This window comes from Taeniopygia guttata, chromosome 2 (genome assembly GCF_048771995.1).
Source record: "Taeniopygia guttata chromosome 2, bTaeGut7.mat, whole genome shotgun sequence".
Lineage (NCBI taxonomy): Eukaryota > Metazoa > Chordata > Aves > Passeriformes > Estrildidae > Taeniopygia > Taeniopygia guttata.
This window is the reverse complement of record NC_133026.1, coordinates 31,633,036-31,659,551: the sequence shown is the minus strand read 5'-3', so window position 1 is coordinate 31,659,551 and position 26,516 is coordinate 31,633,036. Positions and strand designations below refer to the sequence as shown.

The following is a 26,516-nucleotide window of genomic DNA, read 5'->3' as shown; positions in this document are numbered from 1 at the left end:
ACCAGAAAATAAAGCACAGGGAAATGGGCAAGAGCAAATGCAAAACCTACATCATCTGAGACCTGAGACAGTAGAGTGTGCATTAGAGACCTGTGACAGTAGAGCCTGCATTTTGCAGGCTGTCAGTAGGGTCACTCTTTTCTCCCACTGGCAGGGGAGCCGGGGGTCCTGGGAACCTCTTGTCTCACATCACCCTTTCTGGGACAGGGTAGCGCAGCCTCTAATGTGAGTTTCTGCAAGGCAAGGCAGAATGGTGGTAGCATGGTCAGGACTAGGCTTGAATCCTATTTAGCTATCCCAAGAGATGTTTTGTTTTGGCTACCAGAGAGGAAAAGAGGCAAAAGCAGAAGGAGCTTTTTCTCTGATTCTGTGTTTTTGTCTTCCTGATCTCCCCACCTTCAGATCCATTTTGCTTTGGTTCAGTTGCTGGCTTCTGTTTGCATTTTATCCAGTCCATTCTGGCATGTCTTGGCTCCTTCTCATTCCATTGCAAAAATTTAGTACTATTAGCAAGTCCTGGTCATAAGTTAATTCCACTTTCAGTTTAATAGCTGTGGAAAGAAGACACAGAATTTGATGGGGAGAGCCCAGGTGGCACAACACTCTGGGTCACAGAAAGGCAAATCCTGATACTTTTACCTCATTATGCTTTATTTCACATCCTCTACTGTAATGGCTCCACACATGAATGATACACCTGTTCATGATGTTATTTAATGTGCAGTGCCATTAATAATAGTATATTACTCCTTGCAAACTTTATATATTTTTCCTGTAACTCTCAAGCGAAAGAAAGGGGTAGATTACAGAATGGAGACACCTCTCCCTTCGCCTGAAATTGAAACTACGTAGACAGCAAACAAATTCTTCCTTTCTCCTTTCACTATATTTTCAGTACTAGAGTAGAGATGGGGTATTCATAGTCACATGGCAAGTGACACTGTATGTGATGCTGAAACACACTGTTTACTGCTAAGAAGTGTGTCTAATATAGGTTGAAGCTGCTGGGTGCACTAGCAAGATTCTGGGCATGCTATGCAAAATAAGTGATTAAGCCTTTTATGGATTAAATGAGCTAACACAATAGAGGCCACCTGCCAAAGTGTTTGCCATATGAAACACCAGTGCAAAAATTATCTTAGAGGAAAAAAGGGAAGGCTTTCCCAGGAATTTGAACACAAACATAGGACTTGAGTGGTTTCATAGGCAGGAGGCAGTGAGGACACATGGCCTGAATGCAAGATAAAAGAAAGTGAACTCTGGATAAAGAAATAGATGGAGTGTATGAAGAGCAACCATGCAGAATCAAATAGTCCGGTTTATCTTTTTCCTGTTTTATTGCAGAAAAGGGTGTTTAAGTTAATTGTGAGTAAACTGGACTGAACCAAAGAAATGCATAGCTCACTATTTGCATTCTATGCTTCTAATTATCCAAGCTGTGTTTTTCTGTGCTTTCAACTCACATTTTGAACCATGCAGGTGACTTCTAAGGGAGATCCAGAAGTCCAGGAGAAAAACCCATTGAGTCAGGATGTAACTAAGTTGAAGAAATTCTTATGTAAGTGTCGCTATAGGACACTTGAAGGCATGACACGAGCCGCTGCTAGTGCAAAGGTGAAAAAGAGGAAGTTTATTTTCTGACTCTAGCATTTATACTTTTCCAAAGGTGACTGTGGATTGGAGAGCGAATGTGCTACCTCTCCAATGACATTGGACAAACGACTATTATATCAAGTTTCTCCGCCTCTGTGGAGGAATGCAAAGCAATAGATTGTTTACAGAAAGTTGTGTGAGAAAGTTCTCTACAATAATGGAAACTCAGAAGGCTTTAGAAAATCTTAAGAATCAGGGCAACATGTAAGGTGATAGCAATACTTGCAAAACTAAATACTATTACTGACTCAATATATTGAGTCAGTACTAAAATACTAATATATTTGAAACTGAAACTGAACTTTGCAAAGGCAATGAAAATAGCAGCAATAAAGCAATAAAGAATGGCTTCATGCAAAAGAATAGCTTTGATGCAAAGACTTTGTTGGGTGTGAGAAGTCAGAGTAGATTGCACTCCCAGCCTCTGATATCAGAATGAATTGGCAGTTGGATAATTTTTTGAGGAATTTTATGCTAGGCAAACTTTGGTGAGACTGGAATTTCTTAATGATGGTGATCTTCAGCAGGGTTATGGAACTGACAAATAAGCATCAGAAAGAAATTAAAAGGATGACCAGGGAGAAAAAATTGGGAAGCAAATAACTAGAGAATGTGGATTAAATGGGGCTTTGTCATATGTTCCTAGCCTTTTTTTAAAGCACAGAAAGCAAGAGGAGAAAGGTCAGATAATCCTAGCTCACAGGATACAAAAAGCCCCAATTCCTCTGAAGGAAAACTCTAAAGCTCATTTCTCTGAAACAATAAGACTCATTTGTCCCATGTGAATGGCTGGGAATGTAGGGGAGAGCAGGGCATTTCCCATGTCCAACTGAAATGTTCCAGCCCTGCTGACGCTGCAGAATTTACCCAAGGAGGAATTAGCTACAACTGACACAGCACCCTCACTGGCAGTTTGGAAGCAGCCATCCATCAGAGTGGGCTGAAATATAACTAAGAATTAATAAAAACACATGACAGACGTCTCCAAATATCAACTAAGAATTTTAGGATGAATTAGCAAAGGACATGTCTGTTCACCTGGACCAATGATTTTCAGGATTAGATCAAGAAAAGTATGTTAAAGATCTCAAAAATCTGGAGTCTGAATTTTTTGCTGCAGCAGTATAGTGATGGAAAGGAAAATGCATGGGAGGAAGCCTGAAGCTGATGTTCATCTACCTTGTGAGTATAGCTGGCTGCCAAATTAGAGAATGGAAAGGGGAAGTGGACTCTAATCCTGGCTCATCTCCTTTGTGAATGACTGGCAACAAAATATTGTTTTCAATATGAAACAACAAAATTTAATTTTCGGCAATACAAGCTTTATTGGCACACTGCCACCTTCCCCCCCCCCCCCCAAGCCCCCCCTCCCTTTTGCAGGATTTTTAAGGGAATGATGGGAGAGCATGGGGGAGGCTGTCTTAGACAGCATTCAGGTGACTACTGCAAAAGAATAACCTGCGGCTTCATTTTCAGTTGGTAGTGTAAGATCACCCAAGCCCTCAACCTCACCCACAAGCCAATTTGTTGCAACAATCACCATGTGTAAGGAAAGGTTTTGAGATGAGTGGGTGGAAATCAAGGTAGCAGGAACATTTGTGCTTTTGTTGTTCTGTCACATACCACCCACAACCCACTGTTGGAGCACAGACCTTCACCACCAACACAGTCCTCCATGCCAGCTTTTGAAAATACTCTGAAAATTGACCTTAGCCAGGTTGAAAGAACAGTAGTTTTTGTATATAAGGTAAAGTATGTTTCTGGGTTTTGGTAATGGAATACATAATATTAAAAATTGGGTTCAAGTTAAGGCAATTCTGTGTCTCTACCTTTTTGTAGACATCTTTGAGAGGAGTGTTTTGTCCTGAACACCATTCATGGTAGCAATTGTGTGTGTATTCATACAGCTGTTAGAAACTAACCCAGAAAATATGAAAGCACCAGAAATAGTGATGGAAGATGCCAATGAGTTAATAGTCAGGGACACAGCTCCTGGACAAGCGTGACCACAAGTAAATCTTAGAGTTGTTGTTTTATTCTATGCCTTCTGCGATAGTGATTTGCCCTGCACAGCTGAACAGATCTTGGCCTTTCTTTTTCACTTACTAGAGGATTTGCAGAGCAGGAAAAGAAGATTACAATTCCTCTCAGCAGAAAGTAATCCTTTTAAGTTAGGTATGTCAGCATTCATTGAGAAGTGTGGGAAAGTGCATGCTATTTAAAATACTTGACAGGTCTTAGAGAAGCGTGGTGGCAGGAAGATAGGAGTAAAGCTCCCAGTTGTGATTACAATGGCCCCCAAATTGTAGACTGTTAGAGGGAGCAGTGAAGGCAGAGTTCAGGAGCAAGGATTGATTTTGATGTTCAACCAGCTTGGTAAATTCACAGCAGTAAAGTTCAAAATGATAAACTAGAGTGGTATTGTTAATTTGAAACTCATGGGAAACAAATTTTCTGTTTACGTGGTCACTTTAGAGAGGTGGTGGTGCTGTCCTGTAATTTTACAGTGCATCATGTTGTTACTGAGTATCCCATAAATTCATGGATCTGCTGTACCTGATACATATTTTGACTAGCTCATAATTCCTTCCGTACACATTTGTTCTCTTTGGGAAATTCAGTCTGATTATAATAGTCATACTGAGCCCAAGACAGAGCTCATTGTTATGAGTTTCATTGTATAGTTTTGAGCACAATGAGTTGGACTGAGACATTATCAGCAATGCTTTCATGGGATGATAAGCAAGTTCAGAAACTATTCTGGATCCAGTCATTGCAAAATAATTCAGGCTTAATATATAAGTCTGAAGTTGAAGAGTATCAGGAATTCAGCTAAACCTCATCTGAGCAGATGATGAGATCCTACTGACAAGGCAATAACACAAAAACTGTTGTGGGTTAGAAAAAAGAACTTGGAGATAATATGACAAGAGGCAAAGAAAATGGACAGGAATTCAGTGGTGGAAAATCCACACTGAGAAGTATTTGAGCTACAGCCACAGAAAAATTAAACTAACAAAATTTTTAAAACCCCCACACTTCTAATAAGGCAGCATAAAGAACAATAACTGACAAGAAGGGCTTGAAATGCTGGGAAGGAGATTATGAAAGTACAAAATGAAATGGAAAGTTAAGGGGGAAAAAGAGAAACAAAGCCAAAGCAACAAATTGCATAAAACAGCTGAAAATATCAGACAGTTCATAATGTATTTGTAACAGCATAATAGCTGTACATCTCTATTGTAAGAGAATTCAATTTTATTCACTCTAAATTAGCACAGGACAGTCAACACAGCCATTTCAAATCTGTTGTTCGCAATCCAAGACAGCATGTTGACAGCTTTTAACAAACAAAATGCTTCATCATGTAGACTGCTGGGGACTAGGGAAAGAACCAAGCCCAGGATCAGCAGTGGAGGACATAATATACAAGCTTTTCAGGAATGTATTGCACAAGAGATCTTTATTCTTTTGTCTTTTAAGAAGTCTGGATTTCAATTTTAGTGATATTATACATAATTCCCACATTTTGTCTTCTACTGAATTCCCTCCTCCCCACCTCATGCCCAAACCTTCTTATTTCTGCACCCTGAGTGATAGCAGCAGGTGCCTCAGTAGTGGATATTGCAATGCAAACCAGTGTTTAAATGGCCTGCTTTGGCTAAATGCTTCTTTGTTTGCATATTAACAACTTCCCTGACATTCTCTCTTAACAAATACCTTCCATATGGCTGGAATATAAAGGCTTGGAAATACTTAAATGGGTAGCCCACCATGTGTTACACTGAGGATCAGATGCAATGGTACATGGAGAGGCTCTTCCCCTCAGAGAGAGGGGAAGAACTCATCTCATCCGTCCTTCACTTTCCAGAAAAATGTTACTTTCCTCTAACTTTTATTTTAAGTCAATATTTACAGTGGAGTGTTTAAAATACCTAGTCAGATCAGGGAACTCATCAGAGTAGGCAGACTGCGCTGTGCATTTTGAAGTGCTCCCCTAAATTAAAAAATACATAATGCTTTTAAGTCTCTGTCATCCAGAAGGTACTGAAATAGCTGAAACAATCTGAATTTATTTTTAGCATGGCAACTCACAATTGTGTTTGAAGGTAAGCTACAGAATAACACACTTGGTTCCTCTGATTTGCTTTTACCAATTCAAAAGCTATAAAGGTAGTTTTTATGGGCTTATTTCAGCCAGATTACATGGGCAAGTGAATTTCTTGCTGTTCTATTCCACTATCCAGACTAGAGGGCTTGCAGAAGACACCAGACAGAAACCTGGGTGTGAAACATACCCTGAGACCTGATACTGAGATCCCCCAGTTCAGACATAGTCATCAATTCTTCTCCTGTTTTCTCAAATCCCATAAGGAGAATGGCACACACACATTTCTTTTATAGTACTGCAAACACTGAGATACTTCACTGCTGATCCCAAGAGAGCTCTTTCCCTCTGAGCCACCTACAGAGTCCATTCTTCTGAGATGGATGATGAACAGCTGGCAATAGCCCATCACAGAACGTGGTGAGGGTGCCATGCTGGCAAGATAGAGAATGTTTTTCAGTGAGCCCTTCAAGGGAGAAATACACAGCTGCAAGGGTGGGAAAAGGGAAGAGAACTTTATAAAATGTGTCCTGATGAGGGGACTTGCAACTGTAGTGGAAAGTGTATCCTTCTATTATCAAAGTTGCATCAGGAAAACACCGTCTCAACAGTTTTCTGCTGGACCTGCTCCACATTACATTGGGCAAGGGAATATTCACAGTGCCAGTGGGACAGGGGGAAGCTGAGTACAGATCTCCACCCCACCCAATCAGACAACTTTGGGAGCGTCTCTCTGCTCAAAGGGTGGATTTTCTCACTGAATTACTGGGTAATCATAATACAGAGTACTTAATCTAGTAACAATCCCCTTGATTAAAAAGGGACACATAAAACATTGTTAAGTTTTTAATAAAAATTAAACCTCTTAATTGAGGAATAGAGGTTATTCAGAGGAAACTAGAAAAAATAGTTTGCCTGGTTTTGTGTTCATCTTTCTACTAGCTGCACAGTGGAAAATATAATGATATAGGAACTTGTGTGGAGGAAAAGTGCTTTAAAATTTGATATATTAGGGTTTTTCCCCAATTACATTTCTCTGATTAGATTTATTTTCCAGGATTTGTGATATTTTGAAATTTGAACTGTTGACTTGCTGTTTCAAGGAACCAGTACTGCTACCCATCCCTTTCAACTTCAGATTTCACTTTCACAGTAAAGTTAAAGGCTGTTGAATTGGGAACTTGGGGAATGCATTGAAAGTCTGCCTGTACTTGGCTCTGGTGAGGTCACACCTCTAAGCCTGTTTTCAGTTTTGGGCTCCTCATTACATGAAAGGCATGGACAGTGTCCAGAGAAGGGCAGTTGAGCTGGTGAAGGGTCTGGTAAAGGATCTGGTGCACAAGTCTGATCAGGAGCAGCTGAGGGAGTTGGTGTTGTTTATCCCAGAGAAAAGATGGCTCAGGGGGACACCTTATTATTCTCTACAAATGCCTGAAATGAAGGTGTAAGGAGATAGTGGGTAGTCTCTCAAGTAATAGGACAAGAGGAAATTGCCTGAGATTCTGCCAGGGAAGGTTTCTTCACTTAAAGGGTGGTCAGGCACTGGAACAGGCTACCCCTAGAAGTGGTGTAATCATTATCCCTCAAAGTGTTTAGAAATCATTTGGATGTGGCTCCTGGGGACGTGGCTTAGTGGTGAATGTACAGTGCTGAACTAATGATTGGACTTTATGATTTTGATTCGAAAGTGACGTCGTTCCCCCTCTGCGCCCTCCCCTCCATTTTTTTTCCCCAGAGGATTTCAAGAGGCTTACACTTCCCGCCTGTATTGCTTAAATAAACATTTTCAGTTATTTGGAGGATGAAAGCCTATTTCCTTCCAAAGCCTGCCTCTTTCAGACGAACAGCTGCCGCCCAGCGAAAAGCGTGCAGGAAAGAACCGACGATGCCGAATGCCCGTGGGATCCGCAGCAGCATCCGAACAGCACCGGCCCATCCCGAGGCAGGCCACGCGGAGTGCCCCGTCCCTCCACCCGCTTTCCCGCCGCTGCCGGGCGGCTCCACCCCGCCACCGCCCCGCGCCCCTCCTCCCGGCTCCTTCCTCCTCCTCCTCAGCCCGCGGCGGCGGGGCGGCCATGGCGCGGCGCGGCCGGCGGCGGCGGCGGGGGGCAGCGGCGGCGGGGACCCGCGGCAAGGTGAGGGGCCCGCGGGCTGGCGGAGCGGGGCCGGGCGGCGGGGACAGGGAGCCGGCCCGCAGCTTTCCGCCTGCCCGGGGTAGCGGCGGCCTTTGTCCGCTGCCCGCGGCGTGAGGGGTCGGAGGAGCTGCCCGGTAGCGCCGGCGAGTGACCGCCAGCGGCGGGGCGGCTCCCCCGGCGCGCCCGCACCGCCCCCGCCGCAGCGCGCCGGCCGGGACACCGGGCGGCCCGCGCTCCCGCCGGGAGCCATCCACGTGGCGCGGCGGCTCCGCGCTTGTAAAAGGCCGGGAACGGGGTGGGAGCCGCCCTCGGGGCGGCCCTGAGGCACTCCGCAGCGGCGTGGGGCAACTGCAGCTGTGCTGGGACTTGTAGCGGCTCTAATAAAGGCTGGAGTGGATCGTTGAGAATTAATTAGTTGTGAGCCTGGGGATACCACTTCAGAAACAGCTAATACATTTATTTAATTTTGGCCTATTTTTCTTTTTTTCTTTTTTTTTTTTCCTTTTGAAATGCCGCGATGCCAATGCTGGCAGATACTTGAGTCGCCTGAGAGGCATACTTCCATCGGCTGTGGTCTGGTCCAAGCCTGGTAGCACATGCTTGGGTGCATCAGGCTGATTGTGTGGTTCAGATCTTGGGAGGTGGTATGGCTGTAGAATCGTAGAATACTTTGGATTGGAAGGGACTTCATCTAGTCAACCTCCTTGAATGACCATTGCCATCTTAAACTAGATCAGGTTGCTCAGAGCCCCATCCAACCTGACCTTAAATGTTTTCAGGGGTGCAGCATCTAATCAACTCTTCAAACAACTTGTTCCAGTGTTTTACCATTCTTATATGTAGTCTAAATTGACGGTTTAAGTCGTGGTGAGCTTCCCGGGTGGTGTGAAGGAGTGAGGAGAAGTTGAGCATCTCATTCAACTCTTGCTGATGGAGATTTAGAGTTTTACAGGGGTTTCTGTGGAACTGGAGTGTAATAGAGCCACTGGAATATTTATCAGAACCTCTGTCCCTGCAGAGACCTTCCACCTCTGTATGACCTCAGGCCCTCCGTTGGCAGTGTGAAGATAAGGCCACTATAAAACAGTTTGGGATAACCGTGTTTGACTACAGACACAAATGGCACTCAATTCTCACCTCTCGTGCTGTAACACAAGACTCTTACTGTCTACTACTTCCCTTTCTGGTACGCAGCTAAAGGCTGCACATCATCTTTCTTTAAAGGCTCAGCAAAGGGCAGAAGGACAGGGTCTGTTCTTGGTGCTTTCCTATTTCTCATGGGAGTTTATTTTTGACTGAGCACAGACTTCTGCTGGCTCTGCCTTGTCTTTGTGATACATTGGTGGGCAGTGAGTTCAATCCTGGCTGGGCCAGAAGGATGTGGTGGCAAAGGTTTCTTTGCCTCTGAAGTCACAGACCTTCACGGGCAGATTGGCTTGTGAGTACATGCCCCCGTTTGAAAACAATTGCCAAAGACGTTAGCAGTACAAAACTGTTTTGAATTGCAAGACCTGCAGTTCCATTTCCTGTCCCGGGGTCTGATTTACCAGGTTCTGGCACAGCAGTTTCAGTACACAGAGCTTGTTAAAGGGGTGCTGGCTGTGACTACGTGTTTGCACCCACAAGGCCTGAACCCAAGTCCTAGATTTGAACAGTCCAGGCACGAAGCGAGGGTACATCATGGTATTGTACAAAAGTGTTTTCCTTGAAACACCAGGGCTGGGACAGTAATTAGGCATCACCATGGGATGCTCTTGAATTATGCAGAATTAATTCAGAAATAGTTGTTACAACTGTTAGGATTGGTGAGAGATTAGATGGTGCAAAGGAAGAAATAGTAGCAGTTGATAGTGTTTGGATTGTGTTCATATGCTGGCATGCTGATACAGTACTGCCAGCATTTTTGAAGAGTAGGAAATAGCTTCCAGGAAGGTACTACCTATGGAAGGTGACATTTTAAATTACTTATCATGGGATTATGATGCTTAGGAATTCCTTACTTTAGGATAAAGTACCTTTATGGACATTAGCTTATTATCAATCTAAATAAGGCAATATAGAAACTGTATTCAGCTGGCTGTTCTGAAAACAGCTGAATTTACCAAAATTTCATGGAGCACTAGGTTTACTGGTGTGAAAATTGCCAGAACCTTTTGAGGGGGTACCCTCAAAGTCCCAGGAGTTGTTGCTGTGACAGATTAAAGGCTCAGGCATAATCCATCTTTACTTTAGAATGAAATTATTCCTGCAAAGATCATAAAAGTAGGTGATGACTGCTCGTTCTATTAGTTGTTCCTTCTTCTTTCAGAACACTCACTTGCCTTTCCATCTCCTGCCACTTATGCCAGGAATACACTTCACTGTCCAGGGGATTTCAGCTTCTTGTGCTTTAATGATGTTGAGAAATTCTGGAGATCATCTGGAGATCTTCCTTGCCTTCCTAGATCTTGTTGATGCCCATGAGTCTCCGGCTGATTGTGTGGTTGACAGTCCTTTTGACCATGCATCCAATCTGTGTAATTCTTTTGTACTGTAGTATGGGGCTTTGTATCTCTGTGCTTTCCATGTCTTTCACATGTTTGTATGATACTTAATTTTAAGCTTTTAGAATGCTGTTCGCCTTTGTGACTCCAATGGAAAAACCAGGATCTTGACTTCTGAGTAGTTCTGGTTTATTGGTCTGGCAGCTATTGACATTCTGTCTGGGTCCTTTTATTCTTGTAGTGCTGCCCACAATTGTCAGCCTTGGAGTGCTTCCCTGTTCCGTTGTTCCTTTGAGGTATGAGCCAAATGCAGTGCCCTTGGGTGGTGTGCCTTAGGCTGGCTTCTGGACTGAACCTGGGACAACAACAAAAAAAGTCAAGAGGCTTTCCAGCATGTAGTGAAGGTGTGGCTTTGCACAGGTTTGGTTTGTGTGAGTATCTGCTTGGGATTAATCTTTGGTTATTTCAGTCTGACTGAGTTTGAATATGACTGAACTTGTCTGTCCTCTGCTTTGAGTAGGAATGCCCATACATTGTGCTAAATTGAATTAAGGGAACACAGCCCAATTGACTTTTTTCCCCATGGTAGGACCAAAAATAGAGAACTATATCTAGCCCTGCTTTCTCATGCTGTAGGTTCTCTTGATACATCACTGTTGGAGAAGAATGTGCTGGTCTGAAAATTGGCAGGGAAAGTGATGTGTACAAATAAGTCTTAAAAAAATTAAACATGGTAGTCATGTTTAGAAATAGCTGTAGAAATAACATGCTTCCTACCAAATACACTGGTTTGCATGCGGGCAAGTGTTCTCTCTAAGAGCCTAATGGGTAAGTTGCATCTTTTCTGGCTTTGGTGTCAGGAAAGTTGCTTTTTGTTGATGTGGATAGCAAAACAGCTCACCTCCGGCTTATCTTTTTTTCCTTGCCTAACAAGATGGAATTCATGAGGGTAGTGCTTGGAAAAATGTTCTTGTGGGTGTCTTGAGCTTTGGACTACTTCTGCAGAAAGATAGGATTTGTTATTCTGGTAGTTGTTGGATTGTGTGCCATCTGTAGCAGGGAAGGTTTGCTGATGCTTTTGAATAGTACCTTGTAGGGGTTTTACACAACTAAGTGTGTTTTATGTGCAAAAATAAATGAGTTCAATAGGTATAAAACTTCCTACCAGAAATAAGACTGACTTTTTCAGCAGCTGTGAATTATTTCCAGCTTCTACTAGAGTTCTGGTATTTAGCCTTTGTAACAGGTGTATTTAAAATATGGTATTTCTCACACCTGCAGCATTTCAGCAGTCCATTGTGGTCTGTTCATGTTGAAATATTTTTCCTGAGCAAGTTTGCAATGTACATCACATCTCTGCCTTCATGACTTTTTTAGGGGTTCAGTGGCAGAAAGATCCTCTCCTGGAGTGCCTGTGTTTTACAGGTGTTTTGAATAGATCAACATTTGACATTTCTGTTTAGAGAAATATGTATTTTCTGTCTTAGTGTATAATAATTTGTTGACAAGAGTGGAAATCCTAGGCTCTGATGCTGATTGTAAATCAGTTTCAGAATGTATTTTAATTGAAAGTTGAAGATGGAAATATCTGTGGCTTCCAGGACAATAGATGTACAATAAATGACAGTGAATGAACCCATCACGAAAGAGATGTTTGCTGCAAGCTTGTCTTTTATGTCAGTGAACTTTTCTTGGAAATAAATTTGGCTTACAGTTTCAGGTAAAATTCAGAAATAGTGTTGCTAATCAAGATTCACCATGAGGCTTCCCCTTCTAAACTTCTGGAGTATGTCTACCTTGTACATGTCAGTTTGTTGTCTGTTATTAACATTAAGCCCTTCTGGTAAAACGGGGATTCATCAGTGACTAAACTGAGATTCTTTCTAGTCAGGCTATGGGGAGCAAGTCACAAACTAAAAATCCTTGGAGCTCTGGAGTAAGTTACTTAAATCAGCAGCAGTACCATAGAATTTGGGAATGCAAAAAAAATTAAGTGGCCTACTGGGAAAGAATTTTTTTGCTGTTGTTCAAAATCAGTAATTACAGCCTCATAATGGCTCCTCTAGTGCAGATGCAGAAGCAATGGATGACGAAGAAGGAATCAGGCATACAGTAATCATAGCAGTGGCTAACTCAGCTGTATATTAGCACAAGAACTAATACAGTGGCTCCTGAAAGCAATTTATTCATAGCAGCGAGACTCTCAGCTCCTTGTATGTTTTTCCATTAAAATGCACAGTCCTTCATTTTTAGCACTGCTCTGTACTGAGTGAATTCTGTCACAGCAGTGGAAGTGGATTCTGGATGTTCACTGTAGGAGGTGGGAGTGAGAGAATATCCAAAGAGGTTTGGATATGGACAGCATGACTTTAGCAACTGTACTTTGGATCATGCCATTATAGGCCTGAGAGGGTCAGTTTTTCAGAGGTGAATTCTTCTCTTGCTCCAGCAACACTAAGTTGGTTTTGCATCAGCCTGCATCAACGTTGGTTTTCTGTGACAGTGGAAAAGGGCAGTGTGCTCTCAGTTCTGAACCTCATCTCTGAGATGTACTGGTGAATATTCAGGGCTGGAAAACAGCACTTTCAGATGAGGAATTGGCCTCTGACCAGGCAGTCACTGATCTCATGTTCCTGAGAGTTAATGAGAGTGTGACTTTAGCAAACAGCAGAGAGGCTTGTTTCACGTTGGAGTGGTGTGTGTGAGGTGTATATGTGGTCCAGGGGATGTAGGGGATGAGTGTCTGGATGCTGGTGAGGAATGCAGACACTTTTCTCCCAGAGCATTTGTGTGACTAGCAGAATGGTTTTGCAGGTGATACTTGGATGTGTGAAAATGTGTTCTGAAACTTGGCAAAATGCCTTCTTGCTTGTTTTTTAAGGCTTAATCTGTTAATCCCATTCTTAAACACACCGGATCCTAAAGCAGCCCACACGTGAGCTGTCTGAAGGCTTCTTTACTATCCTGGCACATGCAGAGCCTTATCCAAAGTGTTTGCTGTCAAGTATAAAGCCCACTGGAATGGTTGTGGTGTTACGGGTCTCCTAGGCTGGGACTGGACTTCTTGAACTCTGAAGCTGTGACCATGGTCACCTCAGAAAGGCTACTGCCTGCCAGTGGCTGGGCTCCCCCGCTCTCCTGGTGGGCCACATAATGGGTTTCTAGCAAAGGAGAAGTGTTCTTGGTTAGTACATTTTCACTCTTTTACCAAGTATCACAGGAGAAGCTGTGTGACAGTACTGACCAAGGAGAATGAGTTGCATTGGTTTTATTTTTGGAATTAGCTAAGTGTCTGCTAAAATCCATAATAGTACTGTGGGATCTAAAGGTCAGGTTTCTTTGTACTTTAGCATTGTGTTATGTTTGAAGTTGTGTTCCTCAGCTCTGAGCCAACAGTGCTCTGAAGGAGCAGGAGGGGTGGTGGGTTTCCCCATGGGTAAAGGCGCCCTGAGCTCTCGCAAAGATTAGGCACACATGTATTTTTATGTCTCTGAAGAACTTTCCTATGGAGTTGAACACCCTGTGTATTGCATCCCCTCCCTAATCCCAGATCTGGAGTCTGTATTCAGGGATTAAAACAGTCTATACAGAATTTGCCTGCAGTTTAGCTAAATAAGGTACAGTTTACACATAGGATATTTTGTGCTACAGACTTGTGCTTGCATAGGAATATAAAAACAAGTAGTACTGTTGCCAGTTTGAGTTTTCTTGTTAAGTTGGTGTGTGTGACTTGTATTTTGTCTTGTTTTGGATCAGAAACAGGTACCCAAGGATGTGGCCAACATTTTTAATGTCCCCAGTGACAGTGAAGACTTTCCAGGATTCCGGGATGATGTTTCCAAACAGAGCTTCTTGTCAGAGAACAACTCTGCTAGTTTTGATTCCCTGGAGTCTGGAAAAGAGGTAGGAACAGATTGCTATAGTCCAGTTATGCTCTTGGGATGCAGTACTACTCTGAGCCTGTGTAAAAACTGTGTGAATTATAACTCTCACCTTAACCTGTAATTTGCAGTGCCCATATTAAGCATAAATGTAAACAAACTTAGTATTTAGGGTTTAGTGGTTGCTTTTGAAAACTCCTTCACTATATAAAGAAGAAAATGTATTTCGTTTGAAGATGAGTTTAAGTGAAATAGGTAAGTATATATTAGGTAGGCAATTGTGAGTATGTAGACTTCAAAGTATTTCTTCCAGAAATATCTGTGCTGTCTCTGCACTAAATTTGTGTTTTAATAGTGGTAATCCAGAGAAACTGGAGCTCCTGCTGCAGTAGTGCAATCTGCTGGTTCTTTCCTCTCTTGATGGTGAAGTGGCTTGGATCAGCACAATGATTTGATTTTTTTTTTCTGATTTGGTAGCTGGAGATACCAGCTGAATTCACAAGAAGGGAATAGAACTGGTGTGCTGTTTTAAGTGGCAAAAAATTGAGTGTTTAGTCTTTTAGAAACTTATAATTACATGCTTGATAGCCATGGCCTAATGTGTTATAAGACATTTTTGTCATTTGTGATCTTGCAAAGGTCCCTCTGTTTCATTAATGAGAGAATTGATTTCTTTTCTTTTATTTTTCTAGTCCATCAGGTCAGCACCTAGTTAAGAGGTGCTTATGACAAGGAAGATGGTTAGTGTTAGCCAAACAGTACAAGTATATACTGTTTCTGAGCCTTTATAGGCAAAGTGACCCCAGGAGAGTGCAGAAACCTTTTTGGGGTAGAGCCACAGTCTGTGCTGTGGAGAAAGATAGTGTCTAAAATGTAATGAAGTGTACTGGGCTCTAAATTGGTTTGTAATCTTGTTGCTAGACAGCAGTACTGGCAACTTCAGAGAACCAGGAGGTAGCTTGCTGTTGCATTTGTGTTTTTGAGAGGAGCATCAAGAAGAGTCAGTGGGGAGAAGTGGTGGTGGGTGGAGGGGAAGCCTTTTGTGGGAGCTTCTACTTCTGCATACTTGGGGGCTGCAGTCACCTGACTACTTTTCTCTCCCTTGATTTCGCAACTTGTGAAATAGAGTTTATAATAATGATCTCTTCTGCAAAGCATTTTAAAATTCTCTGATGAAAAATGCTGTGGAAGAGATAGATACTGTTAGTTTAACATGCATTGCTGAGAATCCCAGTGAGACTTGTTCCAGATTTACAGCTGGCACTGCAACCTTCCTTACTATTCCTGTATTTCCCTTGGGATGAGAATTATTTTTAATCTTGATCAGTATTGAATTTAATTTCCTTACCACTAAATGGTACAATAAAAATACCCTGAGTTCCATCCAACTGCAGCATAATCTGCAGTCCTTGCAAATCAGGGCCCTGCATCAGGATAAGCATCATCCAGTGTTCATGATGCCAAACACCACTATTGCTGCAAAAAGCCATTGGTACTTGTGCAGGAAACAAAAGGGTTTTGGTGCAAAGGGCAAGATGATGGGAAGTTCAGAAAAATTCAGCAGTTCTTGAGAAAGGAGGCAAGGTAGCTGCCCTGCTGGGGTGGCAAATGGGCTGTTAGTGCATCAGGTTTTTCCTTGGATGCTGAGGGGCAAATGAGTTAACAAGCAGTGACCTCTGTGTGCCTGCTTTTCCTCAGGGCTTTCTGCAGTCCTGCTATGATAATCTCTGCGCTTCTGCTAAGTTCCCACAATTTCTCTCACAATAGGTATCCCTGATGTGTATTTTACCTGGTGTAGACTGTTCTTCACAGATGAACAGCATAGCTGTAGGTGTGTTATTTTTAGTTACTTTAGCTAACAAATAGCATATTTCCCCCATCAACCTTCATTGTGGAATCTCATAAAAACACAGAATACATAAAAACTTCAGTTTCCTCCAAGAGATGCAATTTAACTTTAAAGTAACTTCCCTATTGTGTTTGTTCTGTCCTCAAGCAGCTGCACTGGAGCTATCAAAAAAGAATAAAGTAATTTTCCTCGGAGAAACCTCATTACAATTACCCATAATAATTTGTAGATGTTTAAGTGTAAAGAAACAACATATGCAATGGCTTCCCCCTCCCATTCCCCTCTAAGTTTTTCCACTCATCTATTGTATCTTTTTTTCACCAGATAATACCTTAAAATAAAGAAATGTGTAATTAAAGTCAGGGAAGGGAGGGAATTGAAAGGAAAAATAAAGATATTTAGCAAATGCATTGTATTAAAGGTAATTTTGTTTCTTGTGTGGGAGGAAGAAGTAACAGAGGAAAACTGGGGAAACAAACTTATATGTTGCTGACTTTCAAGAGGCAGGTGTGATGTGAGCATGGATTATATTCCTACCAGGAACAAGTCTCTCAAGAGATTAGCAGGAACACGTTGACTAAATGGCTTTCTACTAGTTCTTGTTGGAAGTGTGGAAATATATTTCTATTTAGTAAAAGCCTTGTGTTTAATTGGAATGTAATATACATATCATGAGGAGTGTTTTAATGAGATCTTTTTACTTCCTGGTCTATAGGCCGAAATTGAGGCGCGGTCTACTCTAGAACACATGTAAATAATAAACTGCACCAAAAAACAGCAAGTTGAGAGGTTGGAGGGATATTAATCAAGCTGTTCAAAGCTCTCATAATTTCTGTTGGTGTCAGTTCAGTGGTGGTGTAACAGCATGAGGAGCAGACCCCATCTCTCATTTGTATTTTCTTTATTCAAGGCCTGTTGTTTTCATCAAGAAGAAAATACATAAAACAACATGATAATTTACATACAAGAAAATATTTTTATTGAGTAGTAATGAAGAAGGATAGAGGTGAAGGAGAAAATTTCCCCCACAAGAAGTAGCTCTGTTAAGGCCCTGTCCTCAAAATTAAAAAAAAAAAAAATCTTGCAAAATTAAAACAACTCAATATTGAAACCGAATATTGTCTTCTTCTTGTTTGTTTCTTCTGACAGGCTTTGCCTGCAAAGTGCTTTCACAGTGTGCTATTTAGTTGGCGTGTCTTAACCCTCAAAGCCTGTTTATTGTGGCTATGTGAATATCCTATATCTGACTTCTCTCACAGCTACTGAATGGTATTTTTGCAGGGGCTCCGGTTTCAGTCCAGATACCTCACTGAAGAGCTGCGGAGGATTTTCACTGAGGACACTGACTCTGAAACAGAAGTGTTTGAGGGCTTTGCTTCAAACGAGGTGCATGTGAGCAATAAAGAAGTTCTGGTAAAGGCAGTCACACCTACATGTGAATGTATATGTTGACTTCTTTTTTTTTCTGTCTCTTCTGTGTAAATTTCATATTCTTGTAGGAATTTTTCTGATACACTGTGATGGCCTTTTTTCATAGTGAATTAAAAAGTGTTGTCTTAAAAGAGAGAAAGAATGCTTTATTGTAGCCTCACATATGAGAAATGAGAACTACTTTCACTGCTTGTAGATTGTATTGGGCAAGATTGTTTCTCTGGAGACAGCCATGTCTGTATGCCAGACAATACTAATATGTTTTGTTGATCTCTGCACAGGCAGAAGTTGCATACTGTGAACTGGTAAAAAGATGTTTAATTTAGGTGAATTTATGGTGGTGACTTAGGGAGGAAAGACTGCTGTCTAGAACTAGTGATTTTAAAATGACCTCTCTTATGTCAGAGCCAATAATATAAAATGGGATTTTTTCTGCCTCTAGATGGTGGAATCAGACTTAAGTGATGGAGAACGCGATAATTTGTTGGGTAATGAGAAAGAAGAGGAGGAGGAGATGAAGAAGAAGGTTTCCCCCAAGAGAAGAAGCTTTGGCCTTCGTGTTGCTTTACAATTTCCCACCAGGAAGTCATCTGAGAAAAAAGGGCCTGATCAGGCTTTGTCTGATTTACCTCTAAAGGACAGTGGATCCCTCACACCTCTTTCAAAAGAAATAAGCCTAAAGCGGTCAGACAAAGTAGAAGGCTCTGCTTCAGAGTCTGAAGAAGACATCAAAGAAACACAGGAGGAAAGTTCCAATGCACTGCTTAAGAGAGCCATAAATATTAAAGAAAATAAAGCTATGGTAAGACTTAAGAGCAGTGTTTTGTTCTCTGACATTTACATCCAGTTACTTAGCTTTAGCATACTTGAATTTTAGGGTCCCTGCTAGTGCTGTGCTGGAACTTTGGGAACATCTTATGGTGATTTTTTTCTACCAGGGAAAACCCTAGAGGACCCTCAGCACTCAGACATTTACCCATAAAAAAACCTCAAGTAGGGACTAGCCTGGTCAAGTTTAAAAACAGAGTAAAACTAAGAATTTTTAATAGAGTTACAATAATAAAGTTACAAATAACCAAGTTTTGCAGCCTTCAGAACATGTTAGAAACTAGCTGGTCCTTTCAAGTGGTTTCATTTTGTGCAAATGGTGTCATTTGCACAATAGTGTTTCTACTTTTTGTTTATTTGTGATCTGCTGCAGTTACTGATTGGAAAGCCAGCTAAAAACTACTGAGAATGATAAATGTAATTTTTCAGTTGTATGGGATGTGATTTTTAGAGTATTGCTTTACTATATAACTGCTGAACATGTGTACATGTGTTTAGGTGTGGAAAAGAACAACTGATCATTTCCTAATGTTTTTTCCTCTATTATCCAACATGCTACCAGCTCTCTTTAATTATCATGCTGCTGTGTAATCCAAACTGATGTTCAATCTTTAGTAGCTCCTTCAGTTTTACTGTGTTTCAGGGAAAGTTGCAGCTTCCAAGCAGTCTTGGGGCTCAAGCAATACCTCTTGGTGTGGGCCTGCAACTCCTGTGTAAAGACTTGCTTCAGCTTTGTACCTCTTTGCACTTCTAATCTGTCATGTGGCCCCACTGCTGTTGTGTTGGTCTTGCTGCTCTTTGGTTCTTCTCACCTTCCACTCTTCTTGCAGTTCATCCACTGTGAAATTCACTGACATCCTAGGAGCTGTACTGTAATGGCGTTAAATAGCTCTTAATAAATGCACACTGAAGTATTTACTGAGAAATACTGTATTCAGCTTTTAATCTCTTGATGGCTGTGGCAATCTCAGAGAGCTAGCAGCTTGGCTTATCCCCACTACTAGTGGCTTTTCAGAAGTTAGCCTCATTCTGGAATTCCAGAACAGGTCAGTGCTCTTTTTTTACCTATCAGCCACTGCTTCTGTGGAAATGTACTTCCAAGACATCTTGTGCATGGTGCAAGAAATCATCATCCTGCAGAAGTACTTCTGATGCTGTACATGATCAGAACATGCATGCATTGGAGGAACTGCCAGTGGGGCTTAGTTGCTCTCTTTGTAATGAGTGTGTACCCAGTGTCTGCACTGCTTAAGGGGATGCTGAGCTCTCTGGCAAAGAGCACAGATGTATCTGCAGTGAGGAAAAGCTCACTGGGAACATCTTACTGTCTTCTGGCACCCTGTCTTTTCTCTCTCCTATCATATGAACTTAATTTCTCGTTATCAATCATTACCATGTTGTAATGCACTCCTTTGGTGCTGTTTTGACAAGATACTATGTAACTCCGGCTAGTTCTAATTCCCAGTAAGAATTAGTGGGAGCTATGAAGTTAGTATTGTTGGCAGAGTTTTTGCTCATGGCATAATAAATATGCCATGAGCCCCACTTTATTTAAGTGCTTCCATAAAGATTCCTTGCACATGTTTAGCTGTAATTTGAAGTGCATGTGAAGAATGGATGGTAGATGGTGTTGCTTTTTTTGCAAGTTTCAGTGAGTTTTCAATTTGACATCACTTGATTCCAGCTTGCCCAGCTGCTGGCAGAACTGAATTCCATACCGGACCTGTTCCCAGTGAAAACAGCCTCCTCAACTCCTTCAGTAAGTTCCCAATACTGGTTAGTGATGATAGTAATTTTTGTTAGACTTAGGATTAATGAGTTTCATCAGAAACTTTCAGCAAGTTCGTTCTGGTTTTCTTTGGGTTTGGTTACTTCATTTGTATAGATTTGCTATTGGTCAGGAAGTGCCAGAGATTATGTGAGGAAATGGAATTTTATAAGATAATTTATGAAGAAATACATCCCAAGACTCCAAAATTAAGAATCTTCAACTAAATGAAGCAGTTTCTTAATATCCTTTCAGTTTAAAAAGTTTAAAAGAAAATTAACAAGAATTCAGCTTCTTCCTCAAACTGTGTATTCCTCAATTTTCCTCAATTGTATATTCAGATTGTGGGAAAATCTGAATATTTAGCTACCAAAGAGTAGTGATAACTAGCTTCCACCTTAATATGCCACATGTTAAATTTTGGTTTACTTCTGTGATGTTAATTGGAAAGGAATTTGATGTAAAGGTGTGATTTTTAAAGTAGTAGAAAAGTATAGTGTGTAGGGAATATATTTGGTGGTGGAGTTTGGCTTAACAAATAAGGAGTAGGAGAACAGTAGATCAATTCATGATAGTACAATATCTGTGGTGCAGATATTTTCAGGTTGTTTCTAGTGTTTAACACTACAAACATAACTGAAAAGACAGTTACTTGGATTTTCTTCTCTTTGTAGAAACCGAAGAAAACCCCAAGAAGGACATTCTCTGAAGGCCAGATAACACGCCGGATGAACCCAACCAGAACTGCTCGTCCACCAGAAAAATTTGCCTTGGAAAAATTTACTGTGTCAGCTGTCAAATTTGCAGAACACATCCGTAGCTACAGACAACAAAACCTCTTGAAGAGACTCAGTGTGGTATTTGTCAGATTTTGATATCCCCAGTAGTCAGGAGCTAAGAAACATTTAAATTGTTGGCCAGCACTTAGACCAGACACCATGTCCTACGCAAAGTTGTTGAAAATCTTTGGTTGGGATTAGCTACAGAAGAAGTTATCTCCAGGCCTTTCTGTCTCATATTTCACCTGTTAAACGGGCTCTGTTTGTGACCGGTGTTACTCGGGCATAACAAGACTGTTAACTTCTGGTTTTTTATTAATTCTTCATCTGAAAATTACTAGAGCTCTTAATGTATAAATCCTTGGAGTGGCAAGGCAGTGGGGTGGTGAAAGTGGCAAAGCAAATCTTCTCTGTTACCAGACTCAAGATAAAATGGCAAAAATCCTTCTCTGGAAATAGCAGATGGAAGATTTGAGTTATGTGGCTGAACTGAGAATGAATTAAGGGAATCTGCATCAGCAAACTGCTAATGTAAGGCTAGTAGTGGAAAAGCTTCAGATTTTACTCTTTCCTATTTTTAAAAATAGGGTGTTTTCCTTCTCTAGGTTATGGTGGTCATTTGTCTTGCTTACATTTTCTTAGCCCTTATGAGGAAGACCCTTTAATTTTGAATCCTTACAGGCTGGATCCCAGTTCTGCTTGTAGGAACAAGTGCTGGACATAGTTAAAGCATTATAGAGGGAACTTGGCTATTAGAAGAGGAGTAGCACCAAATGACAACCTGGGCTGGTAAATTACTGTTTTGGACAGGACAGAACTGATCTAGAGTGGAGGACAAATGAGGTCTTCAGAGACAGGTATGGGAAAGGCTAAGAATGTGATGAGATTTGTTTATGAATAGGGATCAAAGAGAATGATGACTTAGAAGGAAAAAAAAATCACTTAATGGTGAGTGGACTACTCTCTTCCAAATAACAGGTTAATAAGAAAGGGCTGGGTAAGGCAGGACTAACCTGAAACTTCAGCAGAGTTTTTTTTGCAGGATTGTCATTGGAGAAAGCAACTAGAGAACATACAAGGAGATTGAAGGAGGAAAGCAAGGGAAGGCAGATGATCACAGTTCCTGATTTTGAGAGGGAAGAAATGGAGTCTGAAGAGTTACAGTGGAAGAGGATGGGGAATGTAAAGAAAAGTTAGCAGTAAAACATGTCAAGGATTTGTGCACACAGAAGTAGTAATGATGGAAAGGAATTAAATAAAATTAATAAAAAGCGTAGTAGAGAAAAGACTAGGGAGGAGAGGGAGAGAAAGAGGAAGGGGTGATTTGGAAACTATTCCCTGTTCTTCCAGTTTGCCAGCTGTGGACTGCATACTCATTGTAAAGAAGGAATTTGTCACCAAGTGTGGTGACAGAGGCTTCATGACATGAGACAAAAGGTACTGAGATGAGTTTGTTTAGCAGGGGGATTGTGGAGTACGCAAAAGAAGGAGATCATCGAAGTACTCGACTCATCGCCCAGTAGAAGACATAACTGAGGAGGACTTGGACAACATTGCAATCACTGTTAGAGACAAAATCTATGACAAAGTTCTTGTAAGTGGTTGCCGTATTCTTCAGTGTGTCTGTGTGCTTGAAATGAAAAGTCTCTCACTATTTCACTGATGTTTGCTAAAAGGTGTCCTTTCCTGAGGCTCTGGGGAATTCAGCTCGTTATTATGTCACACAAGTACAGCTTTGAAAGCTTTGCCAGACTTCTCTGCGCTTGGCTGTGGTGGTTGATACTCTCCACTGGCTTTTTGCCCCTGAAAAGTGTTTTTGTGCCACAGAGCTATTAAGTCAAGTTTGCTATAGCTGTTACTTGCCACTGGTAAGTGTTGGCATCCTTTTTGTCTCTCTCACTAATAAAAATGTGTTGTACCACTAAATAATAGTAATCCCTGCTGTTCTTTGTACCTCTGGAAATGATTTCTGTACAGGTTGTGTAGTGTCCAGTGTTCTTAATGGAACTCCTCCTTCCTTGCTTTCACTGGATTTGGCTATTATTGATTATCATAAAGATCATCTTACGATGGATGTCATGCTTCATGGTATGGCAGGGATAAGTCACAAGATCATTTTCTCAATAGTTTTAGAGAGAAGAAAGGACCAGAACTGTAATTATGAGGTTCATGTAATTTGAGAATTCCATTGCAACTGAAACTTAGCACTGTCTCTGTAAGATTCCTAGCATTGTTATATGATTTATCATAGTAACAGAACTTGCTCTTCATTGTTTAATTTGACTTTGGTTTGAAGTTTGTGCTTATTATTATTAGGAAAGCTCATCAATGGGCATTTAAGATGCCCTTCATATAAATGTTCTTCTCTTCCATTCTACCTTAGGGTAGTACTTGCCACCAGTGTCGACAGAAGACGACCGATACAAAGACAATCTGTCGCAAACAGGGCTGTGGAGGAGTAAGGGGGCAGTTCTGTGGACCATGTCTTCGAAATCGATACGGTGAAGATGTGAAGTCAGCTCTGCTTGATCCAGTAAGTATCATTCTTGAACCTGGAACGAAAGTGTAATGAATAGTTTCATTATTAATCTGTCATGTTAAGAACATGCTCATAGTAACGGTGTTCAAACTTTTTTTGCCAAGAGCAGATCTGTAGTACTAACTAATGGCTCTGATGTGCAGCCCAGTGTGGCAGTGGCTGCTCTATTAGCAACTGTGCTTTTATGTGCAGTTGCTGGGTAGCTTGGAGGTGCCTGACTTCGTGTACCAGCTGGTTAATTCAGTCCCAGGAACTGTCATGTACCAGCAGGCAGAGAGAATCAACGGAACTTGTAGCAGTGGGTACCCATCTCTTTCTAGGGAGTTGACCACAGACAGCCTAACATGAAATGAATGTTAGGCATTACAGATTACTTCGGTCTATTTGAAAATCAATACTCAGCACATCAGAGAACCTGAGGCTTCAGAGTAAGAAGTATTCAAGCACTTAATAATTTCTCTAATCCTGCAGAATTTGGAAAGTGTTAAGAAGGTTGGCTGGCTGGCTGATAGAGGCTTGTAAAACCTTGCCCTGAACAATCACGTGGTGGGGAAGCCATATTCACATTTCTCTGAGCAACAGGAAGGCCAGTATAACATTTTTCATAACTTGCTTTTCTTCTCCTCCCATGTTCACGCCCCTGCAGGCCTGGATCTGTCCTCCTTGTCGCGGTGTATGCAACTGCAGCTACTGCCGCCGGCGGGATGGGCGCTGTGCCACCGGCATGCTAATCCACATGGCCAAGTTCTACGGCTACAACAATGTCAAGGAGTACCTGGAAAGGTGAGAGCTCTGCCCTCTGGTCATTCCTTTTTAAACTGTTATAGCCCTTCAAATAACATTTGACTTCTTGTGCCCTGGGGCAAATCCCACACCTATGCAAAAGAAGTTGCTTGGATTTCAGATTTTTTCCTTGGCTGAAATTAGCTTATTTGAAGTGAAGTATATTGTGTGTGTAAACAATTAATTTGATTAAAAAATTGAAAGACTTCTGCCTATTTTGAAATTGGTTGGTTGGCTGAAGTGTATAGAAGTGCTGTTGTGGAAGTTATCACCTTCAGCAATGGAAATTTATGGGGAAGCTGAGTTTCCTAAAAATCACTAACACTGTTTTCTCATATCTTCTAGTTTACAAAAACAACTGGCGGATAACAATTGAGAGCACTGAACTCCAACTGTGCCTGAAACTGGTTCATGTGTTAACAGTTTGACTTCAGAAGTTTATTACTATGTTTTACATAAAATAGAATTGTAGTGTATAGCATATTCATTTCTATATTGGGAACTTTTTGATTTATATGGTCTTATGTTGCTGTTGAGGTGGCAATAATGAAGACTCCAAGTCAGAAGGCAAGAATAGAACTGAACTTTATTAACAAGTAGTGTTCCTCTTTTATACCCAGGATCACTAAGGTGAAAGAGGATTGGTCTCCAAGTGCAAACCTTTCACACCATTGGTACACTTGGACTTAGGTCAGTGTAGCAGAACATATCTATAAACAATATGAAAAGAGAGAGATAATAATTGTTTACGTTCCCTTCAGACTCTTTCCCAGGCTCAGCCTGGCAGAATCTCTCTCCTCTTCTCTGACTAAACTGAGAACATCCATAGTCTTATGCAAAAGATCACTCAGGAAAATGTTTTGTTAGAGAAATCTACATGCACAGACCTATATAAACTTGAGTGGTTAGTTTTTAATAGAGCTACACAGAGAGCTTTAATAGAGAGCTTGGTCAAAATGAGCAATACTTTTATTTATATATTTGTGCAAGTTTGCAGAAAGGGTGTTTAACAACTACCTTCAAAGCATCCCGTCTTCAAGGAAACAAAACGCCATTGTCTACCAGCTTGACCATAAAGATCCATTTTTCCAGCTCTGCTTTCTGAACCTGTTTCACAACCTGTAGCTTATAGAACTTGTCCTTGCAAAGAAGGAAAAGGTACTTTGATCTGAATGCCGTTATATTCTAGCCAAAGGTGATGCAAGTGACCAGTGGGAGGATGGTTTTTGAAAATTTTATTCCAAAGTGCAATTATTCACCAAGACATGAAAGTAGAAGAGTGTTTAAAAAGAATTTAAAAATATCCCAGTAAAAAAAATCCAACAAAACTTCTCACCAGCAGTTTTTGTGTAGTGCACCTGCTGCCTGAAGCATCTACCCAGATGTTATAACTGGTCTATAGTTCAGGATTAATTTTTTTTTACTTGCAGTTCATACTTAGATATTTTTTCATTTGTACAATTAAGCTTTCAAACAACTTTGTTTAAATGCAAGATATTTGTACTGCATGTTAAAGTTTGTTAAAATCATGTAATATACACATTTCTTTTTATGTAGAGAGAATAAAGACTGATCTAAAGAAGAATATTTTGTGATTCAAACTACACACCTTGATGCTGTTGTTTCCCATTTACTTTCCCATAGCAGGTGTAATGGTGCTTGGACATCAATAATCATTATGTGGAGAAACACATGAACACAACATTGATGGATGAGGAAATAACAACATAGACCACATAAGTGTTACATTAAGGATTGTGTTTTTGTGAGACAAATCTTGCTCCAGCTGACTGTGAAAAATACCTCTCTGCTTTTACACTCAGGCAGATTGAGAAAGCAGCATGTTTTATTGAAAGCTTAGTATGAAACTGCCAAGAGTGAAGCTATTCTTGCCAGAACCCATTTACCTGACTTGATTTTCAGCTTGAAAGTCAAAACACAGGTTGCCCTTTTGCTTTTATAAGCTGGACATTCATAAACATTCTTGGTTTCCCTTTGATCCATTGGATTAGCCTTTAAAAAAATGTCTGGCATTCCTGAAGTCAGTTCCTGAACCATGCTTCTGTTCTGTGCTCCACTGGATGTCCTGTGTGGTGCCTGCAGTAATAGTAGTACCTGCTTTACATGATGTTCTGTAGTGCAAGACCAGAATCATTTGTGTTTAATGAGTTGCTAAATAGTTAAGGCTATATATGAACATACAGATGTAGTGTAGACTTTAGATTTGGTTGATTTAGATTTAGATTCTGTTGGCCTGTGCATGATCTCTTTATTAGAAT

The 26,516-nt window shown here is 41.1% G+C and overlaps 2 protein-coding genes across 5 annotated transcripts in view; one reads left to right on the top strand and one right to left on the bottom strand.

Moving 5' to 3' along the window:
- The first annotated feature begins 7,616 nt into the window (after positions 1–7,616).
- On the top strand, positions 7,617–25,822 carry CDCA7L (cell division cycle associated 7 like). Of its 4 annotated transcripts, none has more exons than XM_072925592.1 (10): positions 7,631–7,896; positions 14,136–14,282; positions 17,391–17,522; positions 17,983–18,342; positions 20,053–20,127; positions 20,811–20,993; positions 22,378–22,509; positions 23,299–23,448; positions 24,101–24,237; positions 24,583–25,822. In XM_072925592.1, the coding sequence occupies exons 1-10, from the start codon at positions 7,654–7,656 to the stop codon at positions 24,611–24,613; spliced, it is 1,590 nt and encodes a 529-aa protein (XP_072781693.1). In that variant the 5' UTR covers positions 7,631–7,653; the 3' UTR covers positions 24,614–25,822. The 4 variants fall into 4 exon arrangements, with proteins under 4 accessions (XP_072781695.1, XP_072781693.1, XP_072781692.1 ...); XM_072925591.1 differs by having other exon boundaries at positions 7,637–7,896; positions 22,375–22,509; XM_072925593.1 differs by having other exon boundaries at positions 7,639–7,896; positions 17,391–17,495; positions 22,375–22,509.
- The window catches only part of DNAH11 (dynein axonemal heavy chain 11), a 138,057-nt gene continuing 128,534 nt past the window's right edge, over positions 16,994–26,516 (bottom strand). The window contains exon 30 of the mRNA XM_072925599.1: positions 16,994–23,467. The gene's annotated coding sequence lies outside the window, so the exon portion shown is untranslated. The remainder of the gene's footprint in view (positions 23,468–26,516) is intronic.